The 22,717-nt window shown below is 34.4% G+C and overlaps 1 protein-coding gene across 2 annotated transcripts; it reads right to left on the reverse strand.

Annotated features, from left to right (window-relative positions):
* Positions 1 to 2,365: 2,365 nt before the first annotated feature.
* Positions 2,366 to 10,073, reverse strand: LOC113096993 (gastrula zinc finger protein XlCGF57.1-like). Of its 2 annotated transcripts, none has more exons than XM_026262220.1 (3): positions 9,979 to 10,073; positions 8,796 to 9,040; positions 2,366 to 4,822 (listed from the first exon to the last, which is right to left on the reverse strand). In XM_026262220.1, the coding sequence occupies exons 2-3, from the start codon at positions 8,851 to 8,853 to the stop codon at positions 3,663 to 3,665; spliced, it is 1,218 nt and encodes a 405-aa protein (XP_026118005.1). In that variant the 5' UTR covers positions 8,854 to 9,040; positions 9,979 to 10,073; the 3' UTR covers positions 2,366 to 3,662. The 2 variants fall into 2 exon arrangements, with proteins under 2 accessions (XP_026118005.1, XP_026118006.1); XM_026262221.1 differs by having other exon boundaries at positions 8,796 to 9,035; positions 9,979 to 10,072.
* Between the last annotated feature and the right edge of the window lie 12,644 nt (positions 10,074 to 22,717).

Genomic DNA, 22,717 nt, shown 5'->3' on the forward strand with positions numbered 1-22,717 from the left:
TGCAATTTTAAGTGATCACTGAACGCAGATTTGCAGAAATGTTAAGACAACACAATAATCTACTTGAAAAAGGTAAATCAAGCATAACAAATTAAATGTTCAGGTAAAACTGTATCATGACAATTACATAATGGAACCATTAGAAGCCAATTTAGAAAAGATAATGCAATTGTGAATCACACATAACGGTGGAAACCTGCTCCTGCACATAGACACTGTAGCCATATGGTGAACGGCTTACTACAGTATACCGCGATTTACCATGTTCAAGTATAATTTACTGATTCTAGCATGATTTACCCTAGTTTACCATGATTTACCATAGTTTACCATTATTTACTATAGTATACCATGATTTACCATGTTCAAGTATGATTTACTGTGATTCTAGCATGATATACCATAGTTTACCACGATTTACCATAGTTTACCATGATTTACCATAGTTTACCATAGTTTACCATTATTTACCACGATTTACCATAGTTTACCATGATTTACTATAGTATACCACAATTTGCCATGTTCAAGTATGATTTACTGATTCTAGCATGATTTATCATAGTTTACCATGATTTATGATCTATGATAGATAGATAGATAGATAGATAGATAGATAGATAGATAGATAGATAGATAGATAGAAATAGTCAGATAGATAGATAGATAGATGAGTTTGAATGAGTTTAAATTGATTAGAATCAAAGCTTGATTGAGTCTAATGGGATTTGGAGCTTGGGTCATCTGAACATCCTGTCAATGAAAGTCTATGGGCATTTTTGTGATTTTTAATATTAATTTTTAAGAAAACCGTAACTCAAACCAGTCTGAAAAGATATAGCACACCAAGTCAGAACAGTATGAAGGTCTGACCTGAGTTTGGAGAATGTAGCTAAAACGGTCTAGGAGTTAGTGTCCAAAAATGTTCCGGCCAGAAAAATAATAAGAAGAAGTTCAAATAGGATTTCAGTAAGTTGGCTTTCTCAAGCCAACTTAATTAGCTACTTGAAACAAATACAAAAGTGAAAGTGAAAATGAACTTTACTGAATTATAATTTGTAAGACAATAAAAGCATCTTGAGGGAGGAAGAGAAACAAAGTGACCATCAAAGAATAGCAGAAGTGGATGAGTAATTACAAAATGTTTCTTTGTCATTTCACTCATAGCAGCCGATCTGGACATAATTCTATGGAAAAAAATGGCTTTATTGCTTAAAATGTTATCATGTTTCCAGGATTTTTCTGAATTTTCTTTAGGTGTTTCACAGCACTGATCACAGTTAAATGGTCTTTCTTCAAAATGATAAGGCAGATGTGATTTCATAGTGAAAGCTTTCCAGTGTGAACTCTCATGTGAATCTTCAGACTTGATTTACATCTCAATCTTTTTTTACTCTGAAGGCAGCTGACAGATTGTTTGGCTTTTGTTGACCATTTCCTGTTTACCTTCACCAGGTCTAAAAGATACATTTAATCATGAGAGATTTCAAATGACACAAACAATTACATGCTGACCAAACAAAACAAACTGTCCAAAATATGTAACAGCTTCATATTAACACTTTATACTCATGCAGATGAATGTTTCATATGAGTTTAGGGGGAAATTTCATTTAGTTTTTTTATGGTCATCCATAACCGTATGACTGCGGTGAACAGAAAAAAAATCCAAGCCTTTGTTCAGCCATCTTCATCTCCATCCTGAGCAGTGAATAAGCAGCAAAACATGCACTGATGTGCTCATTAGAAATAAAATAAAAAAACTGCTGCTTCAAGAACTTTATGGCAGAAAAGTAAATGCTTATTGGCCTGCTTTGTCACAGACTGCGACATGCTGTGTTTTTGGAGAGGAGTGTTTGAATAAGAAATATGTGCTTTCACGGAGAGGATTGGGCTAATAATCAGGATAATATTTTCAGCCTTTATCAATGTCAATTCTGCTCGGTTCTACACATAAGCCTATTGTATTCCATCTGCGGACTGAGGCTCTAACAAATTGTCATTTGGACTACTTTTGGGACAGTTTTTGCAATAAATTATTGTAATTACATTTGTCTGTCTCGTGTTTCTATTTATAGCCTAGTGTTTTAACATATGCATATGGTTAAGTTTAAAGGCAGGACTGGGAGAGAGAGGCACTGAGTATTTCTTTTTAAATCTATGTTGTTATTAAAATGTTTTTTTTTTTTTTTTTCCTGCATACATCAGTCTATTACATTTAATTTTGTAATGTTTTTCTTTATGTATTTATTTACTATATAAATTTGCTATAAAATTGGTATGTTTAGGTTTTGGTGTAGATTAAGGGGTTACAAAAAATCTAAAAAAAAAATATTGCTAAAAATTGTTGATAAATATTGTTTTTTATGTATTTTTTATTTTATTTTCAGGCAGCAGATGAACAACTTTCAGCACCTCCTGAATATGGACAGTATAGACACACAGATGCGCATACCCACTGTATATGTGTTGAGCAAAGTAACGTAATCATTTATTCAGCTCATGATATCATACAATTCCCGTTTTTTATTTGACAATTCAAGATTTCTTTTAAAATATGAGACAAATTAAACAGTAAATCAAAAGTTGTCCTTTTATTAGGCTATTGCTTGAACAAAATGCTGCAAGTTTCTTTGTAAAACTAAAATAACAACTAAATTAGCAATTAAAAAGAAAAAAATCTAATAAGTAACACAAATAAAATAAGTCTCTTCATACAAGCAAACTAAGGCTTTGCCTGTGGTCTTCCATTATGTGTAACTATTCATAAAAAATATCTGCACGAAACAAACAGCAGATGAGCTGAATGAGATGCAAAATCACTCTCTGTCAGCAGGTGGCGCTTATGAACAGCAGCAATACAGATTTTCCTGGGGTACCGCTGTAAACAAAGTAGTGCTGCACTTATGAACACTACTTCAAATATGCGTCATTTATAGACAAGATTAAAAGAAAATGCAATCTAAACCTTTCTAAAGACAGTCAGTTCCCCTCAGAGATACATTCATATAAACTCCTACCCTCAGATGTTTCACAATTTATTTAGCATCTCAACCAATTAGAATCATTAAATATTTGAATCAATTTTCAAATGGCTCGAGGTGCATCATTACATCTACACCTAGTTAAGCATGACAGTGCTTATGCTTGATTATGGTTCTGCAGACCAAGTGCCATCGTAAAATAAGTGCTGCAGTTCTCTGTAATGTTACTAAAGGTTCTTTAGCACATTCAGTAAACATGATGGGAGGACATAAAGACTAGCAAAGAAATAATACTCTATGTCCTTTAAACGTTATGGCAATGCTGACCTAGAGGGAAAATCCTAAAGTAACAGTCACCTAAAAATTCCCAGAACAACCTGAGTGCTCCAGAAGGTGCACCATATAATGTTTCCTAACCCTTAAAAGGTTAGTTCACCCAAAAATTAAAATTCTGTCATTATTAACCCTCATGCCATTCCCAATCCATAAATCCTTTGTCCACATTTTAGTTTTCTTTGCACACACACAAAACATTTCTTTCTCATAGCTTTGTAAAATTACAATTGTACCACTGATGTAACATGGATCCTCATTCATGTGAAGATGAATGAGGATCTCATGGGTTTGGACAAGAAGGTTAGTAATTAATGACAGAATTTCATTTTCAATTTAGGTAAACTATTCACACGTGGGCAGCTCCTCTATGATGTGATCTCTCATGTGAGACTTAAGAGATGACTTTTGTCTGAAACTCTTTCTGCACTGATTACATGTGTAGGGTTTTTCTCCAGTGTGAATCATCTCATGCAGTTTTAAACCGGTTGCTGACATAAACATCTTTTCACACTCAAAACACATGTACTCTCTCACACCAGTATGTATTTTCTGATGTACCTGTAACATTTGCTTATGTTTAAATCTCTTTCCACATTCAGAACACAAATGTGGCTTCTCCTTTGTATGAACCAGGATGTGCCTCTTCAGGCCTGATGCCCTATGAAATGTTTTGTCACATTGATCACACATAAATGGTTTCTCTCCAGTGTGGATCCTCATGTGTCTACTATGGTGTGATGATCGAGTGAAACTCTTCCCACATTGGTCACATTTGAATGGTCTTTCTCTCGTGTGGATTCTCATGTGTACTTTAAGGTTTTCTGATCCACTGAAACTGTTCCCACATTGATCACAAGAGTATGGTTTCTCCCCAGTGTGGCTCATCGTGTGTTTCTTAAGGTTTGATGATTGTGTGAAACTCTTCCCACATTGATCACATTTGAATGGTCTTTCTCTCGTGTGGATTCTCATGTGTACTTTAAGGCTTCCTGATCCACTGAAACTGTTCCCACACTGATCACAAAAGTATGGTTTCTCCCCAGTATGGCTCTTCGCGTGTCTCTTAAGATGTCTTGATTGTTTGAAACTCTTCCCACATTGATCACATGTAAACAGCTTTTCTGTAGTATGAACTATCATGTGACTCTTAAGAATTTCTTTGTATACGAATGTCTTTCCGCGCTGATCACAAGAGTATGGTTTCTCCCCAGTGTGGATACTCATGTGTCTCTTAAGTTTTGATGATCGTGGGTAACTCTTCCCACATTGATCACATGTAAACAGTTTCTCTCCAGTATGAACTCTCATGTGACCATCAAGATTTTGTTTTTGTGTGAAACTCTTTCCACACTGAGTGCAGATGAAAGATTTCTTGACTCCTCTTGTCTTTAAAAAATTATTTTTAGTCTTTGAGTGACTCACAGGTTTTTCTCCAGGTTTATCATGGCGTTTCTCCTCCACTTTACTCAGTTCTCCATTCTCCTCGTTCTCCTCGATCAGCTCTGAAAACAAAGAAAATAAGCTTAAATTCATTATACCAGTTTCAAAACAATTCAAAGAGAGGTGAAGTGTGAATGTGAAGTGACAGGACAAAAAATAAGCTATGATGTTACAAAGCAGATGCATTTTTATAAATTGTTATTATTACTAAAAAATTAAAGGCACAAATCACACATTTCTGTAGCGAGAACAATTATATTTGATTACTGACAAAATTCTTGCTATTAACATGAACACATACAATACTGTCACATTTTTAGAACTGATACAATTTTATTAAAGACTTTTAATTACAAAATGTCGTTCACATTAGACTTCATGTTCCATTGACTTCCATTCATATGCATGTTAACGTGGGATGCCAAGAATGAAAACACAAGCTCAAGTGAATTTCCCTCCTTTTCAGTTTAAGTTATTTCAGTTTGTGTGTAATGAATCTAGAATATAAGAAAGTATGCTTTTTTGAATGAAATAAAAAAAAAAAAAAAAAAAAAAACTTTTCCATGATGTAAATTTTTTTGAGATGCACCTGTACCCCTTATCGGTAACTATCAGTGGTGTATAAAGTACCTGAAAGTCCTACTCAAGTAAAAGTACAGATAACTTACCAGAAAATGTATTTGGTATAAGGTGAACTCACTGTTTAGAGTATTACTTGAGTAAAATTCTTAAAGTATGTGATATTTATTATACTTGAGTATTAAAAGTGTTTTTTAAGTAATTGAATGTAAAAGAAGCATATATATATATATATATATATATATATATATATATATATATATATATATATAGCTTGAGTAGCAACTATTTTTTCCATTTTGTTTTTTTTGTGTAAGAACATGAAGCACTTCTTCAAGCTCTAAGTATCTTTCATTCCATCATAAGAAAACATATCTGGAATCTGCATCTGAAATAGCATGTATTTACAGTTTATGTATCTCAGATGGGACATGGATGCATTTAAACTGCAGTTACAGATGTACAGTCAGGTCCATAAATATTGGGACATCGACACAATTCTAATCTTTTTGGCTCTATACACCACCACAATGGATTTGAAATGAAACGAACAAGATGTGCTTTAACTGCAGACTTTCAGCTTTAATTTTTTTTATTTACATCTAAATCAGGTGAACGGTGTAGGAATTACAACAGTTTGTATATGTACATCCCACTTTTTAAGGGACCAAAAGTAATGGGACAGATTAACAATCATAAATCAAACTTTCATTTTTTAATACTTGGTTGCAAATCCTTTGCAGTCAATTACAGCCTGAAGTCTGGAGATCAATTAGACATCAGCGTACGCTGGGTTTCATCCCTGGTGATGCTCTGCCAGGCCTCTACTGCAACTGTCTTCAGTTTCTGCTTGTTCTTGGGGCATTTTCCCTTCAGTTATGTCTTCATCAAGTGAAATGCATGCTCAATCGGATTTAGGTCAGGTGATTGACTTGGCCATTGCATAACATTCCACTTCTTTCCCTTAAAAATCTCTTTGGTTGCTTTCGCAGTATGCTTCGGGTCATTGTCCATCTGCACTGTGAAGCGCTGACCAATGATTTCTGAAGCATTTGGCTGAATATGAGAAGATAATATTGCCCGAAACACTTCAGAATTCATCCTAATGCTTTTGTCAGCAGCCACATCATCAATAAATACAAGAGAACCAGTTCCATTGGCAGCCATACATGCCCACGCCATGACACTACCACCACCATGCTTCACTGATGAGGTGGTATGCTTTGGATCATGAGCAGTTCCTTTCCTTCTCCATGCTCTTCTCTTTCCATCACTCTGGTACAAGTTGATCTTTGTCTCATCTGTCCATAGGATGTTGTTCCAGAACTGTGAAGGCTTATTTAGATGTTGTTTGGCAAACTCTAATCTGGCCTTCCTGTTTTAGAGACTCACCAATGGTTTACATCTTGTGGTGAACCCTCTGTATTCACATGGTGAAGTCTTCTCTTGATTGTTGTCTTTGACACACACATACACCTACCTCTTGGAGAGTGTTCTTGATCTGGCCAACTGTTGTGAAGGGTTTCTTCACCAGGGAAAGAATTATTCGATCATCCACCACAGTTGTTTTCCATGGTCTTCCGGGTAGTTTGGTGTTTGGAAAGCAACCAAAGAGATTGTTAAGGGAAAGAAGTGGAATGTTATGCAATGGCCAAGTCAATCACCTGACCTAAATCCGATTGAGCATGCATTTCACTTGCTGAAGACAAAACTGAAGGGAAAATGCCCCAAGAACAAGCAGAAACTGAAGACAGTTGCAGTAGAGGCCTGGCAGAGCATCACCGGGGATGAAACCCAGCGTACGCTGATGTTTAATTGATCTCCAGACTTCAGGCTGTAATTGACTGCAAAGGATTTGCAACCAAGTATTAAAAAATGAAAGTTTGATTTATGATTATCTGTCCCATTACTTTTGGTCCCTTAAAAAGTGGGATGTACATATACAAACTGTTGTAATTCCTACGCCGTTCACCTGATTTGGATGTAAATACCCTCAAATTAAAGCTGAAAGTCTGCAGTTAAAGCACATCTTGTTCGTTTCATTTCAAATCCATTGTGGTGGTGTATAGAGCCAAAAAGATTAGAATTGTGTCGATGTCCCAATATTTATGGACCTGACTGTATAAATCAAATGTTTTTATTTATTTATTTATTTATTATTATTATTATTATTTTTACATAAAACGTTGAATACCAATATTTGAAAAAATGTAAAACATAAAAAAAGTTGAAATATTAAATTAAAACTGCCAGTAGGTGACAGTAAGTGAATGTTAATGAGTGTTAATGTTAATGTCTTTGAGATTCAACAGATTTATTCAAACAGCTGATTCATTCAGAAACATAGTATTTGACCGTGTTAATGAGTGAATCACTGAATCATTTATTCAACCGATATGTTCAAAAAGCTGATTCATTCAATAAGTAAACACCGTCCATTGCTCAAAGTTGCAAAACAGTGCTATGATCTTTGTTTGGAACTATTTTCATAAGAAAAACTGAGCAAAAACAAGCAATATTGTCTAAATAAGTCATTTATTGCTTTACTGAACTTGTATAAAATTATTATTAAATGTGTTCATTTATCTGCAGAAAAACGGTACTCTTTGTGTGATACAGATGAAGCTAACTAGGCCTACATGAAATTATATAAATATAGAAAGCATACAGAAGAATTTTTGCTGTCTACAATTTAGAAGTTTTAATAGGCTAAAAAAAAATGCGCTTGTACTCTGTGTATTCGGTGATATAGACTTCTTGATAATATCAAATTGTACATCATTACAACAACACTTACCATATTATCGCAGTCAGTGCTGTATATTACACACCCCAGACTCTACTTGAGTGGGAATTGTAATCACTTTGCACATGAGCAAAGGTGTTTTCAGTCTAACTCGCAAACACCAGACCACTGATTCCTCAAACCTGCTCTCATACAGTCTCTTGTGTTCTTCTGACTATTTTGTAGTAAGTAACGAATATACTTCGGAGTAATCGGAGTGTATCGGAGTAAAAGTATACATTTTATTTAGGAAATGTAGTGGAGTAAAAGTTGGCTGAAATATAAAAACTCAAGTAAAGTACAGATACTCCCAAAATTACTTCAGTACTCAAACAAAGTATTTTTACTTTGTGACATAACACCACTGGTAACTATAAATCAGATTTTGCTTAAGTGCTTAAGTCACACTTCCAATACTAATATCAGCCGTAATGGAAAGTATCATTCACTTGATATAGATTGGTGTTTATTGATAAGAATAAATAAATAGTAAAACACAAGAATATATATATATATATATATATATATATATATATATACAGTATTGTTCAAAATAATAGCAGTACAATGTGACTAACCAGAATAATCAAGGTTTTTAGTATATTTTTTATTGCAACGTTTTTATAACATTAATGTTCTTCAGAATTAAAAATAAAAGAATAAACACCAACCTGTTAGTTCTTGAGTATCTTCAGTGTGTTTGATTCTGCAGGGTTCTGGATCTCTCATCTTCTCTCTGTCCTCTTTAATAAACTCAGTCTTTACAGATTTCAGCTCTTCCTGATGATTTGATGCTTGTCTTCACTTGGAAACTGAAGGAGATATTCCAGCATTTATTGCTGTGGGAGGAGCTTCACTGATGATGTGACTGATGTGGGAGGAGCTTCAGTGATGGATTTGTGTGGGATGATCTGATCTGCCACAATCATAAATATATCAGTTACAAAGTCTGTTTATTATATTTAGACACATCCAAACATTGGTCTGTTTGTCTAATATATATATATATATATATATATATATATATATATATATATATATATATATATATATATATAAAATGTAGTAAAGTAACTGATGTTAGTTCACAAATCCTTTTTAATCACTAATCCTAACATTATTCTGCTTTTTTTATTCAAACATAGGTGGACAACCAGGAGTGCAGAAAAGAATTTAAGTAATGTAATGTAAAGTTGTAGTTGAAAGCATCAACTTTAAATTAAATGTACTTTAAGTAATTGCAGTGATCCGAAGTGGTTTCTGATTATTTGGTTATTGAGCAGAGAAGACAGGTACCCAGGAGCCCAGAATGAAACAGACACAAGTGCTGCAGTTCAATCTACGTTCTGTTCTATTGGTTATGTGTTGCTGATATATATATACTGTCAATAAGAAGTGAAATATTGAGCAAGAGCTAAAATATCCTAATATGGCAGTATGTCTTATGAGTCAAGGTAACTTCTGTTAGATTATGTCTCGTATGCCCCTTTGCTAAATGTTTCTGTGAGTTTGTCTTTTTCCCCTCCTCCCTTCTGTGTTCCCTCTTCCTTCCTCCGGTTACACTTCATTTTTAAGGTGTCTGTTAGATTATATCATGATTTCTGTCAGAAGTTATTGTGAGTTTGTCTCTTTGCTACCCCTCCTCCCTTCTTACTTGCTCTCTTCCACAGATGTTTCCTTTTAAAGTTGGGTGTGAGTGTTCTTGTCTTCTTTCTTACTCCTGCCCTCCCTTTTCTTTCTCCTTGTTTTTCTCCCTCTTCCCTCTTCCCTCCTCCCATCTGTGCTTTCTCTCTCTATTATCTAGTCTTATGTATCTTTACCTCATACAATAGAATTTCAAAGTGTATTACTTACCGTGTTTCCTCTGTCGGTCTAATAGCGGGCGTGCTGGTGCATGCTAGGGCCAGTCGTGTTTCTACTGTCACTTCCGGGGGTTGATCGTGCCTCGTCGGGGCTTCCTCGGGGCCAACAGCCAGGGTTTTTTGGCCAGCTAGGGCTAGAGGAGGGGTTTTGAACGAAGGCGGAGTTTCTCTGCGTCTGTAGAGCTCAGCGTTTATTTTCAATAAGTTGAGATCAAAACTCACTCTTAGTCGGCAGCGAGTGTTTGAAATAACTTGATCCGATGTGGATTACAATCACTAAACAAGGCAGAAATATTTACCCTTGTCAAAAAATCCTATTGGAATTTCACTTTGTCCTATTGGATCCTACTGGATTCTTAAAATCCTATTGGACATTCTGATTGATTTTAATGGAATTTCATTTTGTCCTATTGGATCCTACTGGATTCTTAAAATCCTATTGGACGTTCTGATTGATTTTAATGGAATTTCACTTTGTCCTATTGGAGACATTTTGTTTATCTTATTGGACATTTTGTTTAATTTAATGGGATTACATTTTTTCATGTGATCTTTTATTGATTTGTATTGGACATTGTGATTTTTAAATGGAAATTCACTTTGTCCTGTAGGATCTTATTTGATTCTGTTAATTACTTTTTAAGAGTAACTTAACTTTTTAGAGTAGCACTGTGTGTGTATGTGTGTGTGTGTGTGTGTGTGTGTATTTGTAACCCATTTAAAATGCAGCCTACATGTACACAAATATATATATATATATATATATATATATATATATTAAAAAAATCATAATACAGTAAGGCAAATATTTTAAATGATATAATATCCGAATAAGTTAAAATGTATTACATGTGACTAAGAATTCATAGAAACACAAACATCTATAATGGTATTGTCGTGACGCTTCCCCTTTAAGAAATCCGAACGTAGTAGTGCGCGTGACACTGTAGCGTGCATAATTTGAACGGTAACGGTCAGGTGAGGAAGCTGAGAAATCGAGTGATTAACGTTGTTAAACTTGTTAAAAATGTATTGAAAGACTCTAAAAAGGAAGAAATGGTGATACTTATCTGAGCTACATCCCAAACGAACCATTTTGGGTGAAATAATTATATCTGTTGCTGAGTTGTTGATCTAGTTACTGTATCTGCTGTTTGCCATTACATAGCAAAAGCTAATTTAACAACTGATATTAATGAAATATTAATGTATGCCATTAATAATAAAAAGTAATTGTATAAAACACTGAAGTAGCGAGTACAAACCATTTTGAGCGTTTTGAATTGTGTTTTATGGTTTTGTGTAACGTTAGCTTTTAATTTGTATTGATGGATTAATATGTTCTGTTGTGCAGGTTAGGTTCTATGTTCCAGTTAAAAAGTTTGACATGATACAGTTCTCCCGTGATATTTGTGTGTAACGTTACATGAAGACACGCATGACAAGAGAATAGATGGCTTCCGTTATTACTGTCAATCGAAGCAATGAGTCCAGAAAAATTTAGCAGATTTACCGGCGTAATATTTAACACTCACGTTTGTCATTTCTGAAATGGTAAATGTGGACGTTTGGTCCTCTTAGATTAACAAAGATTTTCTTCAAATCGTGAATAGATTTTGTAGAGAAGCTGAGAAAAGTGCTCTCCCCTTAAAGCACAGTACGACTCGAAATGACTGAGCTGGCTTATCTATAACCAGGAAGTAATCGTGCATGTGTTCATTTGACAGAGCATTAGTGATTGCTTTGGAATATATTTGATACAATATTTTCCAGTTTTTTTTCTCTGTTTTTACATTACACACAAATAGTACTTTATTACATGAAATGAACAGTTTAAGTTCCCTTTGAGGTGTATTATACTGAGTTACAATATCATAATCTACATATTGTTTGATGTTTTATTGTTCTGTGTTGTGATGTGATTGTATTTGCTATTATTATTATTATTATTATTATTATTATTGTTACAGTAAAGTGTTATTTTTATATTCAACTTCTGGTCTCTTGTATACACTTTATATGTTCCTCCTCACTCTAGATATGTTCCTCCCTTTGGGTCTAGAACTGGTTTAGTGTAAATTATTTACATTGGAAGCACAAGTGCTACATATTGTGTGTGTGTGTGATCAATCCATTATCAGTCCCTTAGACATTTTGGCACTAATGCTGTATTGCTGCACAAATCACCGCTCATGTTTTTTTTACAATGTTACTGAAGGTCATGCAACATACAATGAACAATGTCTACATGAGGGTGAGTTTAGGCAAACTGCAAGTACTATTTGTCCATAAAACAAATACAATGGAAAAGTGTACCTTTAGAATAAAAAAAGAAATCCCATAGAAACAGTCACCCAACTGGATCCCATTAAAGTCCTATAGGAATGATCCTACAGGATATTTATGTCTTGTCCTACAAGACTATTCCTATCAGAATCCTATAGGAACGGTTCCAAAATATGATAGAAAATCCAATTAGAATCCTGTACAGTTTTCTTATTGGAATCCTTTAGGATTACTGATGAGAACGGGTTGGTATAAGCGATGCAAACGACTATGCAGGCTAAACATTATCATAGTAAACATGTTAAATGTGACCGCTTGAAGAAATCAGCTATACCAATTGTGTATTTATTTAGTAGCCTAACATTTTATCCGTAATAAATCTCGTCTCGAGTTTAGCTCCGCGTAGCATCCCAGCAAACAGGGGACGTCCCCCGGACTTTCCGAACGTCCGCTTAGGTCCGCGGTACGTCCGATTTATAACGTTCGCTGGCGGACGTTGGACGGACGTTCGGATTTGGTCCGCTTTTTGACGTTCGCTGGCGGACGTTCGGAGGACATTCGTCTGAGACAGTTTGTGAAAGTCGTCCCTCATCTGCCATTTTCATTCCAACATTTGAAAAAATCAGTCCCTTTTTATCATCAGACCTGAACAGTGTTGGGCAGTAACTAGTTACATGTAACTAAATTACGTAATTTAATTGCAAAATAAATGTAGCTGCAATCTGTTAATGTAATGTAAACTGTAATTAAATTACAGTTAATTATGGTATTGTTAATGATTAAAAAGGGAGTTACATTTGAATATTTTCACACATATACATATTTAAAATATGAGACACCAATGTTTCTGGAGTTGAAGACACAGCATATGACACATGCTTATTCCATAACTGTTTTATTTCCTATTTTGGTTTATGTAAATCATTATTTATTTTATTTTATTTTTAGATTAACTGCCTTTTTTCCAAGGCATTGTTAGATGCCAATGTTTCCTGTAATAGCTATGCAAAGATTTGGTTTCAAAAAAGTATACTAATAGCTATTTAACTATATCTTATGATTTTAAATCTGTATTTAACCTAAAAAAATTGCAAATTAAAAAGAGCTGCTAAAGTCCTATTTTGAGGTGGTTGTACTTTACTATTAAATTATAGTCTTAATTAAGTGAAGAAGGATTCTGAAATGATTCAAAATAAAAAAAAATTGGAAATAATAATGTAGAAAAGTAATCAAAAAGTAATCAAATGTAATCGGTTTCATTACTTGAAGTCACTTGAAACAGTGATACGACATATTACATTTTATATAAGGTAATTTGTAATCTGTAACCTATAACATTTCCAAAGTAACCTTCCCAACACTGGACCTGGCACCTTGCAACTCAGACAAAGATAGTTGACAAAATCAAACTAATATAAAACTCATATTGGATTTTGAAGGGTATTTTTGCCTAAATCAAAATCCTTAAAAAAAATCTGTAATAATAAAAGATTGCAAAAAAAAAAAAAAAAAATAATAATTTTAATTTCTGGAAAATAAAATAGGAGTAACTTCTGTAATGAAAAATGTCATTAAATCAGGAGTCTGTTTTCAGCATTTGAACATCAAAATCATGATGACTTTCAATAATATAATTGAACAGGTTTAGCCTATGCATGAATGAAGAAAATATGTTTGCATCCAGGAGCTCTACTAGAATGTTACAGAGTGAATGCCAAGGAAAACGTGAAGAAAAGGAAGTGAAAAATAACACAGGTAAGACAAATAAATTAATTTCATGTAGGCCTACGTATTAAACTGTTTATTGTATAAACTGTTGGTAAGCCTACAAGAAAACTTATTTAGGAAATAAATTATTTTAGTTATTGCATTTAAGACTGCTATACTACATAAAAAAAAGTAATATAGCCACACTGGAGATAGGATCCAAGCAGCTGTCCATCAAATGAGCACATGACCGAATGACGTCACTTTAGGGCACGTGGCATGTATCCATGGCAACGTTCAGCCGCTAATGACAGTTAACGGTCATCCAGTGATTTCCTCAGACACTTTTTGTTTTTTGCTTTTGTTTAGTCAAAAAAGGTATTTATTCTTTTATATTATTAGACATTATAGCTACCATAACTACTGTTTATCTCCTAATGCTTACATTTGCTGAAGTTTATCTTTTTAAACCTTGTGTTGTCACGTGCGGCTGCTGAGTTGCCCAGGTTCACACCGCAAGCTGCAGCAGAGCAGAAGTGATTTCACACAAAAATTGCTCTAAATGCACAAAAAAGCACATATAGGATGTTTTAACAAGAACTGGAGTATGTTAGGAAATAAAATTAATATAAAAAAAATATGTATAGAAGACAATCATGTCCAAAATACACATGTACTGAAACGAAAATAAATTTTGCCCAAAATTTGCATTAATGATATCTACTGTGTTCTTAGCAAATTACATAAAAATGTATGATATTTAAAATCACATTTTTCTATTTTTTTATTATCATTTTTATTTTTATTATTATTTTACTTTTTTTTTTTTTTTTTTTTTTTACAAAATCTGTTAAAGTACTTAGAGTTATATCCAAAAATAAACTTTTTTTGCCGAAATACAAAAACAACTTTAAATAATTTATATTGCTAGTTTAGCCTTGGAAATTTATTTATTATTATTAGCAGTAGTCGTATTCTTATAACTAGGCCTATATTTTGGCAGAAGAACGGATGTCCTGCTGACAATCATAATCAACAGCACGTGCACGTCACAGGCAGTGGTCTTCAGAGTGCACCTGGAAAGACATTAATGGTCTACACTCGTCTCATCGTGGAAGTTGAGAAATATCAAGTTTTTTATGATCCACACAATGTACTTTACAAAGACTTGCAGGAGAAGGAAAAAGCATGGGATGAAGTTGCAGCGGCTCTTATTGCAGATGGTAAGTAATGTTATAGAGTTTTTGACGCTTTCGCTGGCACACGAGCGAACAACTCAATATTTGATTCAAAATTGATTCAGTTGGAACCATTTATTTACAATGTCTAAATTACACTTAAGCACACAAATAACAAAAGCAGGTGATACATGCATAAACAAGTAAATGCTGATTTCAAGATGAGCAGGAAGTCAAGGCTGTGAACCATTTACAATACACATAATTTAAAACCGTTTATTAAATTGGTTTTCAGGGTGTCCTTTGGTAAATTTTATTGCAAACAAACCCAGTGACAAGATGGTAATATGCACCATGTTCATACGTCAGTTAATGGGATGAACCCAAAGTATGCGTCTTTTTCACAGTCTCCTTAATAACAAATATAGCGCGATGGCCTTTCTTATATAAACAACACGTACTGCACGGAAAACAAAGACAGCAAAACAAAGATGCAACAAAAGTAACAATGAAATTATTAATTAAAAAAGCTTTTTGCCAAGTCTTTTTATTTAAATGTATTTTAAATGAAAATAAAATGCGAACGTACCCATTATAGAGTACTCTGACCAAAACCCGCTGTTCAGTTGCGCTGCCTCCGCTGCCGGTGTGAAAGCAAAATAGGCGCGCGCTGCCTCTGCTCTGCCTACCCAGACAGCAAGCAGTTTTGGCCCAGATCCGGCCCACATCTGGCCCGCATGGATTTCACACGGGCCAGATGTGGGCCGGATCTGGGCCAACATTAGCCGTGTTTCCACTATCGAGCTAGGACCGGGCGTGCTAGTGCGTGCCAGGGCCAGTCGCGTTTCCACAGTCACTTCCGGGGCTTGATCGTGCCTCGCCGGGGCTTCCTCGGGGCCAACGGCCAGGTTTTTTGGCCCGACGAAAACCTTGGGCCAAAGCGGGCCAGCTGGGGCTAGAGGAGGGGTTATGAACAAAGGCGGAGTTTCTCAGCGTCTGGAGACTATGCACGCTAAATATTAACGTTACACAGTAAAGATGTTAAATATGACTGCTTGGAGAAATCAGACGTCAGCTTCTTATTCTCTATCACAATTGTGTATTTATTAAGTAACATTTTATCTGTCGTCTCGTTTCAAGAGTTTAGCTTCACGTTGCATATCATCAAAATATAGCCTAGTAATGATTTTTGTTTTGGGAGCTTTTATAAAAATAGCGAGACTGCACTGCGGATCATTTGAGAAAGATAACAGCTTTAACACCAGCATTAAACACTTTTTTAAATAAGTCGAGCTCAAAACTCTCTTTCAGTCAGCAGAGAGTGTTTGAAATAACTTGATCCAATGTGGATTAAAATCACCATACAAGGCAGAAATATTTATAAGCCATGAAAAAGATATGCACGCTAAACACATTACCATAGTAAACATGGTAAAATATGACCTCTTGAAGAAATCAGACGTCAGCTTCTTATTCTCTATCACAGTCGTGTATTTATTAAGTAACTTATATTATCTGTCACAAGCCTCGTCTCGAGAGTTTTTCTCACGTTGCCTATCATAAAAGAAATAGCCTAATAATGTTTTTTGTTCGGGAGTTTCTATAAAAATAGAGATATTATCATTAATTCTAAATGTGACGGCTACTGTGGCTAATAAACAGAAACAGACTCGACTGAATAAGCAGGCTATTTTTATAAGCGTTAAAAATAAATAAATAAATAAATAAATAAATAAATAAAATAGTAATAAGTGTATTTATGTGTGATTAATTTTGAGTCCTGATAAAATAAATCAATTCTATAGTTAAAACATCGATGCTTTTGAATTTGAATATAGAACAAAGCATGCAAACAAACGGCAGCTTTTATTATGTTTGTTTTGTGATCTCGCATGTTCCAGTGGCTTATTTCTTAGTTTTCTGATAACTTCTCTTTGTTGGTGAAATAATGAGGTTGCATGACGTTGTTCTGAGAGGCGTGTAAAGGGCGTGTTTTAGTGACGTGCAGCGGTGCTTCAAGCTCCACTGTGGAAACCCTGCGCTATATTCTGGCCTCGTGCTACTGGCCCAGGGCTATGAGCCCCGCCCGGCCCGCTTTAAGCCCTGGCTCGCACTGGCCCGACAGTGGAAATGCGGCTAGTTGCTGTCTGGGTACCTGCTGCTAACGCGCTGCTTCCGCTCTGCTGCAGCTTTAGGTGTGAACCCGGCCTTTAGGCTATGTGAACACTTTCTAAGCTAACGTTAGCTTGTAAAGCTGAAATGATTAAACGTATATAATACTGGCAGATATTGAACTTAAATATTTAATTTCCATATGGTTAAAATACACACTGGGACGCCTATATGCGGCAAAAACCCAGACAGCAAAACTCATCTGGGCCAAATCTGGCCCAGGCCAATCTGAAGATCTGACCCAGATCCGCGCAATGGACTCGGGCCTGGGTCTTTTGGCACAACGGGCCAATACCGGCACGGATCCGTTTTTTACCGCAAAAAATGTTGGGTTGTTTTTTAACCCAACTGTTGGGTTATACATATTGGGTCAATGTGTTGGGTTATCTTAAAATTTGTTGGGTAATTTATTTTTTCGTTGTTGGGTTATTTTTAATTTTAACCCAACTGTTGGGTTAAATATGTTTCCCGCTTCACTCCGGTTCAAATTTTAACGGTACAGTCAGAGACTCGGCGTCAGCGTGGACATCAGAGGCAGCCTGCCCAGGGAGGGGTCTACGTGGTGGCACCCCCCCCCCTGAAATTCGATTGGCCACCCCAGGTGCCCCCCCCCCATAAGATGTCTTGTGATTGGTTCATTTTATGGCCAATCATTTTATATAATCTACTGAAGTTAGCGATTCAAAAGCTGTGTCTCATTTCGGAGGTTGTGTCCTCTTTTTTTTTTTTTTTTTTTTTTGTGAATGCAAACAATACAAAGATGACATCAATTATATACAACTTTGTGTAGAGTACACAATATGTATCAACAATATGTCATCTGAATATACAAAACAAACATACAATTTAACAATTGCTAACATGAAAAATAAAAAAAAGAACATGAGGGTAAGATATTGATTTATATTTCAAGTAGAGTATACAAATTAAAGTCATTACAAATTGAAGTTGTTTTTCTAGCTTTCTTATTTACAGAGGATGAAATAGTATTAAGATACATTTTAAATTCTTTCCGAAAAACAAGAAAAATTGGTTTGTTGTTGGTGAATTTACATTTATGGATATAGAATTTGCCAAGAAAATAAATTAAATTTATAACAAAACAAGATTTGTTGTTATTTGAATCAGAATCAAAGTGTCCAAAATAATATCTTTAAAATTAACAGATATGTCTTTTTGGATATTATTTTTAATAAATGTTTCCACATCTTTCCATAGATGTTCAGCATAGGAACATGTCCAAAATAAGTGAAAAACAGTTTCTGTGTGAACTTGGCAGAATGAGCATCTTGTCTCAATATTGTTTTTATATTTAATCATAAAATAATTAACAGGGTAAAATTTATTTAGTATTTTAAATGATACTTCTTTCACTTTATTGGTGAGAAAATATTTTTGTTGTAAAGACCAAATCTTTTTCCACTTTAAATTTTTAAATAAATTATTCCAGTAAGAGATTGCAGGAGATATTGAGATAATATCTTCAGTAAAAAGGGATCTAACTTTCTTATTTCTATCTTTTTTTCCTGAAAAACATATTTGACCTATTGCAGTGTCTACTGGCTCAGGGAAAGCAATGTTTATTGTAGTAGATTGTTTGTAGTTTTTAAAAAGCATACAAATTCCTGATGGTATTGCTCCCATAACTATTGCAAATTCTCTGGGAGTAACTGGCATGTTGTATTCTGAAAGAAATTCTGCATAATTCATTAGTAATCCTTTGTCATTAAATAACTGACAAACTAAAAGTAATCCATTATTAAACCACCGATCAAAAAATAAAGTTCTATTTTTGTATAAAATATTCTGATTGTTCCAAATAAAGAATTTATGGGGAGTGAAATTATGTTTATATATTAAAGCCCATGCCAAAAGAACCTGTTGGTGGAAATTTGAAAGTTTGATAGGAATTTTTGATAAGTTATAGTTGCACATCAATAAAAATTTTATACCTCCAATATATGAAAAAGTTTGTTGAGGGAAAATATTCCAGATGGAGTCTTGATTTTTCAAAAAATCGATGAAGCCAATTTATTTTGAAAGTATAATTTAAGGAACTAAAATCAATAAAGTTTAAACCACCTTTGTCGTAAGAATTTAAAATTACAGATTTCTTCATATAATGGCATTTATTTTTCCAGACAAAATCTGTTAGAGCTCTATCAATCAATTTACATGTAGGCTTATCTACATAAAGAGATTGTGCGGCATAAGAGAGGCGTGAAAGTCCCTCAGCCTTAGTGAGCAAAACTCTTCCTTTAATAGATAGATCCCTTTGAAGCCAGCAATTAAGTTTTTTCTTAGTTTTTTCAATAATCGGATTAAAGTTTGTTGTACATCTATTTTTTTTTTAGTTATTTCTATACCAAGATATTTAACAGTGCTTTTAACAGCTATGCCACATATTAAAGAGAGATTACAATTTTTAATGGGAAATAATACGCATTTATCAATATTGAGATTTAAACCAGAAACTTTAGAAAATGACTGAAGGATATTTAAGGCTACTGGGATTTGAGAGGAATCTTCCAAAAACAATGCTGTGTCGTCAGCCAACTGACTAATGATTAATTCTGCATTTCCAACAGTGATTCCTTTCAGGTTACTGTTTTTAATATGTAAATTGAGAAATTGCACTGCAATTAAAAACAGATAAGGAGACACTGGGCATCCTTGACGAACACCACGATTTAGAGAAAACCTGGGAGAGGTGCCGTTTTTCAGTTTAATTGAACTATTTCCATTTACATATAACATTTTAACCATCTTACAAAAATAATCACCAAAACCAATTTTTTGAAGTGCTTGAAATAAAAAACCATGTTCCAAAGTATCAAATGCTTTATAATAATCTAAAAAAAAGATAAAGCGGTCATTAGAAATTAAATCAGAATAATCTAAAATATCTAATATTAATCTTATATTATTAGATATATGTCTATTTGGCATAAAGCCAGATTGTGTTTCATCAATAATAGAAGGTAACACTCCCTTTAATCTTTTAGCCAGTACTAAAGCAATTATTTTATAATCATTGTTTAACAATGTTATTGGACGCCAATTATCTAATAAAGTAATATTTTTACTTGGCTTGGGAATTAAAGTGATCAGCCCTTGGCATAATGTGGGTGGAAGAAACGATTTATTTATGCTTTCCTTAAATACGTTTAACAAAAAAGGGGCTATGTTTTTACTGAACATATGATAGAATTCTGATGTTAGACCGTCTGTACCAGGGGACTTATTCATTTTTAAAGATTTAATTGCTTCCTCGATTTCTTTTAAGTTAATGGGAGAATCACAAATGGTTTGATCAGTGTTACTTAATTGATTAATGGAAAATAATGACTCAAAAAAATCATGAGCATGTTGTTTGTTAAATTTAGAGGTGTACAAATCGTGAGAGAATTTAGCACAAAAATTTGCAATGGCCTTTTGGTCTTCACAGAGAGATCCATTGATTAGTAGCTTTCCAATCAAATTTGTTTTCATTTGTTGTTTTTCTAGTCTAAAAAAATATGAAGAGTTTTGCTCACCTTCCTCGATCCATCTTTTTCGTGATCTTACAAATGCTCCCTGAGCCTTTTCTTTATAAAACTCATCTAGAACATTTTGATGTTGAACAAGCTCAACTTTTTCAGCATTAGACAGAACCATTTTAGATAGAAGATTTGAGATTTTATATATTATAATGTTCTCTTCATTTTTTTTCTTTTTAGCCAATTTGCTACTAAAAGTACGCAAGTATTTACCAATTTCATGTTTCATCAATTCCCAATTACTACAAAAATTGTTTTCCTCATTAGCTTTTTCAAATATTTAGTGATTATGAAATTAATTTTATCCTTTACTTCATTATACTTGTACTGTAGTCGAACATCTTCTCTCTCCTTCTCGGGGACTCCGTAAATTATTAAATTCCAACGTCGCGAATAACTTTCCAGATGTGCTAGTCTTCTCTCCTGCTCAGAGGTAGTCTGCTCCATTTTGCCCATCTTGGACTCCACTGCACCGCACTTGGTTTTCAGACAGTTAACCTCTTCGCTCATAAATTCGATTGCTTCTTTGACACTTGTGATTTGCTTTGTGTTTTCATTTATTACCTCCTTCATGTTGGTAATCGCGCGTGTGTTTTCTCCTATGATTTTCTCCAGGGAATCAGATCGAGTGTTTATTAACTGAGAAAGTGCTCCAAGTTGAGAGAGCACGTCAGCAATCTCAGATTGATTAGTCTTCCGTTGTTTGGCGGGCAGGAGATTTGCATGGCGTGTCTAAAAGTGAAGGAAATTCCTCCTCGCACAACATGAACTCGTCAGAAATTGCATCTACCTGTAAATCTGTCTTGACGTAATCATGCAGGTTTTCTGTCGCAAGATTATTAGAGGCTTGCAGCGCTTCATGATTAGTTTTGATTGCAGGACTAGTGGTAGCCTGTGAAGCGTTCTTTGTTTTCCTTTTTTCGGACTTGCCCATTGTGTTACTCTTTACTAGAAGAACATTTATTTATAAATTGCTGTTTGAAGTTAAAAGAAAGTAATTTAGACTTATTCTGACAGCACTAAAAGTAAATTTCACCATTTGAGTTTGCAGAGCACATCAACTCACATGTTTCTAGAGCGCCATCTTGAACCGCCCCCGAGGTTGTGTCCTCCTGAGGTCGCATTTGAAGGCTGCATACGTCATTGGGGAAGTCTCATTTAAGAAAAGTAACCGTTAAATTGCAAAGTAAAAAATAAACTATAGCATTTTAAACATCACAAGGAAAAACAGTCAATTTTATTATGATTACTTTTCTTAAATGAGACTTCCCCGATGACGTATGCAGCCTTCAAATGCAACCTCCGGAGGACGCAGCCTCCGAAATGAGACACAGCTAAAGAAGTGCAGCGTAGTGATGGGAAGTTCGGATCATTATACTGACTCTGACTTTTGAGTCGCGTTCAGCAAAATGAACTAATCTTTTTTCGAGTAATTTCGTTCATTTTAGCAAAATTTTATTAAAATGTTACGTGTTTCTTCCCCAGCACATCTAGTAACGTTACTTATGCAAACGTTGATCACACTACAAACAATACAAAACTAAAATGCAGAAAAGATTAATTAGTTATTTACCTGGGTCTTCAGTCTGTGATTAACTCACCTCTTGTCTGACAAGTCTTCAGGTTCAAATCATTCCTTAATCACGTGACAGATCCATGCGCTATTTCTGACATTTCTGTCACTGTTTTTGTTACTGTTTCTTCTGGATCTGTGGTGTTATTATTTTATAAATAAATAAAACCTTGTTATAAATAAAATATTGATTAATTTGTCTTTTTGACTGTCTATCAGTAAATAAACACTAGGCTATATAATAATATAATAATCCAAGTATTTATAGCCTAGTTT

Source organism: Carassius auratus, unplaced genomic scaffold, assembly GCF_003368295.1.
Source record: "Carassius auratus strain Wakin unplaced genomic scaffold, ASM336829v1 scaf_tig00216060, whole genome shotgun sequence".
Taxonomy (NCBI): domain Eukaryota; kingdom Metazoa; phylum Chordata; class Actinopteri; order Cypriniformes; family Cyprinidae; genus Carassius; species Carassius auratus.